Consider the following 9,382-nt stretch of genomic DNA (forward strand, 5'->3'; position numbering starts at 1 on the left):
GCTCCTTTAAATGCAAATGCATGACTCCTCCTTCAGAAAATCTTGGATTTTGATTGGTTCTGTATCATATGAAACCAATTACAGTTAGCAAAAGTATTTAGTGGAAATTATATCAAAAAGATGACAAAAACTTTGTTGGGTGGCAACAACAGTCAAATCTACTAAGCAAAGATAATTGAAGAGGTGGGTAAAAAAAGCCTTTTGAGTAAGTGATTTACTGATAAGGTGCTTGATTTAGAAATAACATTGAACTCTTAATCAGTAGTCTTTCCACAATCACTCTGACACAAAGACACCAGCAGATAAAATAAGAAAACAAAGAAGTGTACAATACTCAGGGGCACCCAACAACTAAATGTTTCCAAATACAGATGACCCTCTCTACAGCGGCCACCTTGGGGACAGAAGAAAGTGGCCGTTGAAGAGAGGTTTTAAACAGAGTCAATGGATGGATTTTTTGTCCACCGGAAAAAAAAAATGTGGCCATTGTAGAGAGGTGGCCATCAGTGGAGGTTCGACTGTATGTCAGAAGTGTGCCAAATGGTTTTTGATGCCTGTTTGGTTAATTTGGAGCTGCCCTAAAAACTATTTATAGTTATATACATAATAAATTGACATTTAAACTGCTGTTCATTTTTGCATCGTTTTGCCCATGTTTCTAAGGTTGGTTGCCCTCTGAGTTCATGTCAGGGCTTTATAACAGAGTGTGCAGGAATTTTACGGCAGAGCCTCTCTGTTCGTTGCGCCGTACTGATGAGCCCCAAAAAGGGCGAAACAGCTGTCTACTGCTACGACCCCGCTCTGTTTTTGGTTCCTTCGGTGTCGTTTTGATGTCTTGCAAAGTAAATTTCGCGCAGTACGATCAGCTTTGCAGAATTCAGTGTGTCTACTCTTTATATATATATGTCATATATGTATATTTTAGAGAAGGCAGCCACACCAGAAAGATGGGTAAGTGTATACGACACACCATTCTAGATGGCAAAAACATTTAGGATTGAAACTAACCAATCGAAAATAGGACACTTCCCGATGAGGTCTGCATACCCAATTCTTTCTTAAAAGAGCAGCTTCTGATTGGTTGAAAGTCCTTAGGTGGCCCTAGTTGAAGTTGTAAAACTGTAACTCTAAATTATAATGGAATCCAAGTTGAGCAAACTAAGCTGATCAGTGTCAGCTGTATATAATTTTCAAAACATCCTAAAGTAGCAACTCTCCGGGGAGAGCTCAGGAAGTAAAATATCTCCCCCAGTGGACCCCGTAAGTGTCAAAAATCTGTTAGGAACATGCGCAGTGATATTTATAACTTGTATACATGCGCAACCCGATGTGAGAAATTTTTTTAACAGCTTCTTCCAGAGCCCCTCATTTCAAGACCACGTGACCAAAAGAAATGACAGGCTCTGGGGATGAGAATGAATAATTATCAGTATCCTAGGCTGTATTTATTATATTTACCAAGGAGGGATTTTTGGGGGGGGATCTTAAAATTTTATGAAGGGAAAAGGAAGGATGGTAAAAATTTCTGAAGGCAGGAAGGGGGAGATGCCATTGAAAGATTAAGTATTGTAACGTTATTGATCAACCACTACACAAGTGAAGTTCCTGATTTTCTAATGTCCTTTACTTTTGTGCAGTAACCAGTTTTATCTACATTATCATTATCACCTTTACTTTTCTCCTGCTTTAATTAATAATGTCACGGATTGTCTCTTTATCATCATCATCATCACCATCATTATCATCACAATTAACCATTTTTTTTTTCATTTTTTCTTTTGGTCATGAGGGGAGGATGTCAAAAAATTCTGTATGATGTGCGAGGGATATGAAAAATTTTTGCCCCTTTTAAAAATATCCTCTGCCCTTCCCCCTGCAGTATACATAATGAATGCAGCCTTTCTTAGCGTAATTTGCCACTTAAACTACCCCAAAATACAAGAACCTTTCTGACAGACTTCAAAAATATGTAGGTTCTTACACATGAGTTTTTACTGTACTAAACAAGAACTCTATCAGTCCTTGTTGGAAATGGAAGAGTAAAACAAAGTTCGCTTCTTCAGCAATATCTGTAATATTAATTAGACAATAGAAGACTTTTTTGGTGTTTGCATGGCCTGGTGTAAACACCAGAGGGTGTTGGGAGAATTCGAGACAGTTACACAAACCTGCATTTGATTATATTCACATTAACAAATCAACAAATTAGGAACTGCCAGATGATTCTGGATGCTGTTAGTATAGTACAGCAATATTTTCAAAAAAGAAGGAGAGCAAATTAAATCAATGTCTCATTTTTTCATATCACCTTTCTTTTCAATTTTTTTTAACACCACCCGCCTTTAAGGCTATGGATCGAATCTCCGCCTTTCCGCGTTTTAGGATTTTGGTTGATTTTCCGCCGTTCCGCTGTTCCGCCTATCCACCGTTCCACCGTTCCACCGTTCCACCGTTCCACCGTTCCACCATTCCAGCATTCCACCGCTCCATACGTGTTAATATCAGGCCGTGGAAACAGGGAAAAAGTTTTCTACTGTTTAAGAAATATTTATAAATACAGTGAGTTAAAGTTGGAACTGAGGTGTTGAATAACTATTAATTAAGGTGAAGGTAGTAGACAGTAAAATGAATTAGGATAGGTCGTTCTTAAAGTAATCTTCTGGTCCCACTTTTTAAATTTTCAAGGGGATTTGTATACACGTACATGTACTTTCGCACCATTTTAAATGTTTTCTCGGGTAGATCTGTCGATCTGTAAGAGGAGATAGATTTTAAACCTTTCTGCCTAGACCATGGTTGTCTTCCTTATAATCCTGTTGCAATTACCTGACTGACAGAGTAAAGTCTCCAGGGTTACTCTCGCTTGGACGAACAAGATAGCTTCCATCGAAACCTCTCTCTAACAACAACGTTTCTGCATTATAACCAGAAATGTGCGAGTGAAACCACCTAAAACCCAAAACAAAAAAGCATATTTGTTAAAGGAATGACTTAGTAACTCCTCAGTTTAACGAAAACTGGGTTAATTACCTTCGCGAAGACATTTTTTTTCAGGCTATAAAATAGGGCAGAAAGAGCTCCGATTCCGCGAAGTAGCTTGGCTGAACAGGAAGTTGAATTGAGCCTCGATTCTACGCTAGTTTCAGTCTTCCTTCGATACAGAAAACCAAGATGGCGGACGAAGCTTGCAGGTCAACACACAAGGAGAATCCCGTTGATTTTCCCCCTCTTTGCCTTCTAGATGCACTTGTTCGAGCATTTCCAAAAGAGTGACGTGGAGTCTTTGCAGCTCTTCCGAATACCTTCCTGTTTAAGCTGCGTCTTTTTGGCTTCAGAAAAGAAATGCCACTGAAAACATGTCAAACATTCCTCCAAGCTAGGTCAGGAAGATTATCTGGATGGAGGATTTCCCTGTGGTGTTAAATGCTCAACTATTCTTTAAACCAAAACTACTTCTTCTTCCTTTGAACGTCCAATGTAACATGCAAGCATTCATTTCATACCATAGCTGTTCTGTACCGGCGAACTCATTGGACAAGTTAATTCACAGCTTGCGCAAATTTGAGGCGGAGATCGTTGGCTGGAGGCTGACTCATTTGAAGATTTTAGAATCAAAGTTAAAGAATTTCAGAGAAACTGACAGTAGAGACTGGAGAGATAGTGAAGAATCATAGTAAAAAGGGAACAATTGTCTGTAAACTAATCTCATTACTACAGACTCTGAGGCAAGATTTGAAGATCTGACATAAACAAGAACAAACTCGGGGAATCTTCAAGAAACATTCCTTGGTTAAGTAATCTTAGCAAAAATGAAGTGAAAGACACTTGTGACAGTATTGTTAAGAGTATTTCCAGGGAACAAGTATCTCCCCTAACAATCAAAAGTTGTGCTGGAGATGATGTTGACATGATGTTGACATGTAATGATTGATTTGACAGATATTTGTGATTGAAAAGTAGATGTACCATCTTTTAAGACATTGCAACAAATTCACTTAGGATCTTCTGATCTGTCTGGAGATAGTGATATTGAAGTTATTCAAGTTGGCAAAAATCAACAAGTTAAACTTGAACCTGAAACAATTGTCATGAAAGATTTGACAGTACCCCCTCCGCCAGACCATCTTATCTTTGAAAATGAAGAGGTCTTAGAACAGAATTATGTAGATAACTTGGACATAAGCTCTGAGGATATTCTCGAATTTTTGGTCACCAAGACTGGAATTTATTCAGAACATTTAACCGTGAAGAACACTGACAATGTTCCAGAGCTTTTGATCACAGAGACGAATAAATTATGTTTCAGCTGAAGCAAAGCTAGGTGATGCTCTGCAACTAAAAGTCACTGCTCTAAAACACTTACTTCAGAACTCAGAGACTAATGAATTCAATTTTCATGATGAACTTGAGGTATTTTCAGCAGGTAGCATTGAGGAGTTAAAACATTTGTGCTCAGTTTAAAATCTTAAAAACCTGGAAGAATCTTTAGCAATTTCTCTGTGTCAACAGTTTGTCTCTTTTTCAAGTGAACCAAGCTTTAGCAATGCAGTTATTTTTGCTGTTCACTGTCTCTTACCTAAAATTCAACAGCTTAAACAAAATGCCTCAAGAGTCCTATTTGCTTCAGTCAATCAGTTTGCTAAGAAACATTCAAGAGCACTTTGTGATGGTGTCATCTTAACTCTGGTTCAGCAATCAAATTTGGACACTCCACGAGTGGATCTTATCAATAAAAAAATCAAAGAATACCTCAATGAAGACACCAGAGTTTATTTGATGCAGTGGATTTTCTCGGTCAAGTCAGATGCTGAAGTTTTGCCTTTTTCAGGGACAGAGAGCACCCTTTCTATTGTTAATATTGATGTAAAACCAGAATTTAATGAGGATTTTTTTGGAAGTTTTGTTTGTGTGTTGGAGCAACAGTCACAGCATTTGACAAAGTCACTTAAGTTTTCCAAGATGTTGCTTGCTGTTATCAAGTCATACGGACAACATGTTTCTATGCACCAAAACACTCGTTTACATCTTGGAAATAAATGAAACTTTTCTCAAGAAAGCAAGGTTAACTGCCCTAAAAAACGTGTACAAATAACTAACCTAGATTTGTATTTTATTCAGTTTGAACATGCTAAGTATATTGTTTTTAATGTAGCCAAAGGTTGTTTCTGGGTGATTTTTGTTATGAAGTGGATGGGGTGATTCATATTCGTTTTCTTCTACATAAGGTCATCCCCTTTTTTTCTCTGTTTAGCATCATCCAACCGACCTAAATGTTTGGCATTTTTTTGAGTAACAACTTAAATTAATTCATTTAGTCGGAAAAATAAGCATCGTCATTCCATTTCATAACATAGAAGTTTCCTTTTGCAATGTTTCACTTTTACTGGACATCAACCATCGACCAGCACCATGGCAATGATGCTCGCTATTAGCTATTTTTATAAAAGGTAAAACTTGTCTTTGGATCAATTCAACTCCAAGAAAATAAATGAATAGCTAAAAACTAAATAAATAGAAAAATAAACCAGTTTTGTTATTTAACAGCGAGATTCATGGATTCATACACTTCCTTTCCCGCTAGACTCTTAATTTTGCGGAACTACGCGGTTTCCTCTTGTGAAAAATCGCACTTCAATGTTTCCAGCCTGTTCAAAGGTTTTTTTAAATAGTAGCTGAATTAACGCAACTCTAAACTGTCTAATTCTTACACAGTAAATAATCGGGTTAACGAGCGAATTCAATGTTATCACCAGGACCCCTGTAAAATGAAAAATGTATAATAAATTGACTGAATCGACAACAGAGTTAGCCATCAGTATCCGTGAAAATGCAATCGGTAAAAAACATAATATTAGAAAACAAAGGACAGTTACAGTCACTTTAAAAGCTTTCCTCTGTTTTAAGAATTTCTCTTTGGCCTCCAACGAAACTTGCTGGGCAGCGATCTTTTTCTTTTGACGACGTGTTTCGAGATAAATCATGACTTGGCAGAAAGAAATAATGACTATGCTTAAGAAAGCCAAAATAGCATCAACTTGGGCGTGTGTTTGATCATCTATGTTAGCAGCGGGCATGATTAACTGTGTGAATAGTACTGTTATCCACAAGAAACCAGATGAACCTATCAAACGAGCTTCGGTGACCATGGTTTCGTACTGCAGAGGATGTCGAATGGCAATGTACTTCTCGGCATTCACCAAGATAATGTGAAATAGGGATGCATTACCTGACATTGATATAGCAAGAATCCCTAATTCTTTTCGTAAACAGTAAGTTTTGGAGGCGTAGCCTTGGAACTCTACGAGCACCCAAGAGATGAAAAGAGGTTGACCGATCACTCCCATTGCCAAATCAGTGGTCGACAAGCAGGCGAGTGAAATATTAGACTTGGTTTTCAATCGGTGTTTAGTCTTAACAGCGATTATGATCAGTGCATTCATAACAGCTGTGAGTGGACAAGTAATGATACTGATGACGGCAACGAAGATAAGCCAACCATAAGCTTCCGGGGTATTTTTTTGATCGAGTGTTCCCTGCGGAATCATTGGATCACATGCAAGAGCTATCCTCGCCGTGACTAAGACTGCAGATGAATTCATATCTCGTCTTTGCTCTTGTTTGATGGAATTCTGTTTGTAGCTATGGAACGACTATCTGATGATGTGACGATCTGTGACGGTTCGCTTTTATCAACTTCAACCACGCACGTTTCGCTCGAAGGACTGCGGGAAAAAGGGGCGCCTGCTAACAGCCTAATGATCTTTTCGCACCCGCGATGCTTAAATTTGGATTTGAACGTGAACTGGCATATCTTCCCTTAATGTAGGCTTTCTTGTGAATTTGCCTGGGTATTCCAGGTGTCAAATGAAAACCATACGATAATAATTTGGGTAATGATTTTTGGTTGCTTTGATCATACGACCTTTTTTTTCTTTCATATGTTAATAAAGAATACAATAAAACTAAAAAAGCCGCCGTAGTCGTTAAAAATTATGAAAGTTGAAATTCAGTATAGCCGTTAATAAGGGCATCTTAAGTTAAGAATCATGCATCCATCGGTGAACTCGGGCAGCGCATTAAATGAAGTATTTAAATAATGGTAATTGAACTGAGTGGAGTGCAATTTGGTTTAAATAATACGCGTGATTTGCGCTAGTTCGATTTGAAAGTACGAGTATGACTGCAGACCAAAATTACACGACGCGAAGTTCGATTACCACTTTATTACAGCCATTTTGAAATCGCAGAATTCAGTCAATACCAATATTTTTTAATCAATTAGCCAGTTTGTTGAAAAGCGGAAACAAAAAGGCATTTACATCTCACATTGTATTCGAAACAGAAAGGATGCGATATAGAGCAAAAATGGTGCGATTTAAAACAGAAATGATGCGATTTATAATGGTAATTAAACTGAGTGGAGTGCAATTTGGTCTGAAATCATACGCGTGATTTCAAAATCGAACGAGCTCGCAGCGTGAGTTCGATTCAAAATCACAAGTATGATTTCAGACCAAAATTGCACGACACGAAGTTCAATTGCCACTTTATTACATCCATTTTGAAATCGCAGAATTTAGTCAGTACTAATATTTTATTGATTGAGTAGCCGGTTTGTTAAAAAGCCGAAACAAAAAAGCTTTTACATCTCATTTTGTATTCGAAACAGAAAGGATGCGATATAGAGCAAAAATGGTGCGATTTAAAACAGAAATGATGCGATTTATAACATGAATGAAGCGATTTGGAACAGATGTGATTTAGAGCAAAAAATGGTGCGATTTAGGAATAAATCACACTGCTGAGAGCCAATCAGATTGCACGGATAGCCAGTGATTTCAAACTGGATGTAATAAAGAACATGAATGATGCGATTCGGAACAGATGTGATTGAGAGCAAAAAATAGTGTGATTCGTGAATAATCACACTGCTGAGAGTCAATCAGATTACAAGGATCACCAGTGATTTCAAACTGGATATACTGGATATAACAAATTTACTAAGTAACGTCGATTATTGATATCCAGGTTTTAATTCATTAGTCGCAAACTGGGTCTTTGATCAGGGCTGCTGATTGTTTAAATTTGTATAAGCAGCCAAACATTATAAGAAACTATAATCTGAAAAGACCCTACTTTTGATTTTATTAAAATAGGTTGTGTGTTTTCGAAAAATGCCATGGTTTGACTAGATAAATACTTCCCGCGCACGATTGCCGTCATCAGTAACTTTAGCCGTGTAACATCGCTTTTTAAGCATTTGACGATTTTCCATGAAATGGAGCAAAGACTTCACTTTTAGTTTGCTAAAAGGACGCACAGTTTCTTTGGTGCTGAGATGCATTGCTCAATTCTATAATTATAAATAGGTGATTCGTTTAGTACGACCAACAGCCGCTACATGCGTGTAACAGCTCATACCTCTCACAGTTCAGGGGCACCAAACGACTGTTTTCTACAATCTCTGTTCGGAGAAGCAAAATTTACCTAGAATTTTCTATAGCTTGAGGAAGGCTAAAAATTTCTAGATGACCGCTCCATTCATGTACAATTTTCGAAGCTTATCTAAAATTCCCTACTATTTTCTGAAGTTTAATTTTCCCCATTTCACTCCCCAGGTTAGGCTATTTCTCGTAGAGAAAGGAAACCTAAAATTTTTGGAATCGAAAATGCCATGCAGAGCCGAATAAGAAAAACTATCACTTTCGTAAAACTTTAAATTGCATCTAAAATTTTAGGGAAAATAATGTTAAAGTTCTCAGTGTAATTTTCGAAAAGACTCAAGTTGCCCTAGGATGACCGAACAGATCTAAATTTTTTAGTGCCACTTAGAATACATTTCTAGAGATCTAAAAGTACTCTGGATAGCCTAAAAGGTGTTTTCAAAGCATTTAGGAGGAAACCGTCGTTGGGTGCCCCTGACAGTTTTCCTAGTATGTAATTAACGCTTTTAGACGACAGGAACTCCGCTTTTAGACGATGCCCAAAAACCGATGCCTGATCCTGTGTCGATCTCAATGTTCGCCCGATAAGACTCCCTGTTTGAAAATATAAATGGTAAAAATATCGAACTGAATTCGGAACGCAAGGTTTTGTCTTCCTTTCCTTTTTTTTTCCCACTTAAAATGGACATCAATATTAGCGGAGCCTGTAACCTGTGTTTACCTATAAAACCAGAAGCATACAGCGCCGGGGTCATATACCTTCTGATGAAACCTAATGAGGACGAAACAGTCCATAGCAATCTCGACCCAGAAATCTTCTACGAGAATGTGGCTGCTACTGCCGGGGTGATATGGTTGTGCGCATGCATAAGGTACTGGCCATACCACGGAAACCGCGGAGTTGATACGTGCGTTTCGTTCAGTGCTGAAATTGGTGT

General features: G+C 37.9%; 1 protein-coding gene across 1 annotated transcript in view; it reads right to left on the reverse strand.

The window, feature by feature from the left end:
• Positions 1-3,107, reverse strand: part of LOC140947638 (tyrosine-protein phosphatase non-receptor type 11-like) — a 30,297-nt gene extending 27,190 nt beyond the window's left edge. Inside the window, exons 1-2 of the mRNA XM_073396796.1 lie at positions 3,031-3,107; positions 2,827-2,949 (exon numbers count right to left, since the gene is read on the reverse strand). Of these exons, the coding sequence (XP_073252897.1) occupies positions 2,827-2,949; positions 3,031-3,044 (137 nt within the window). The 5' untranslated portion in view covers positions 3,045-3,107. The remainder of the gene's footprint in view (positions 1-2,826; positions 2,950-3,030) is intronic.
• Positions 3,108-9,382: the final 6,275 nt, after the last annotated feature.

This window comes from Porites lutea, chromosome 1 (genome assembly GCF_958299795.1).
Source record: "Porites lutea chromosome 1, jaPorLute2.1, whole genome shotgun sequence".
In the NCBI taxonomy this organism is placed as follows: Eukaryota; Metazoa; Cnidaria; class Anthozoa; order Scleractinia; family Poritidae; genus Porites; species Porites lutea.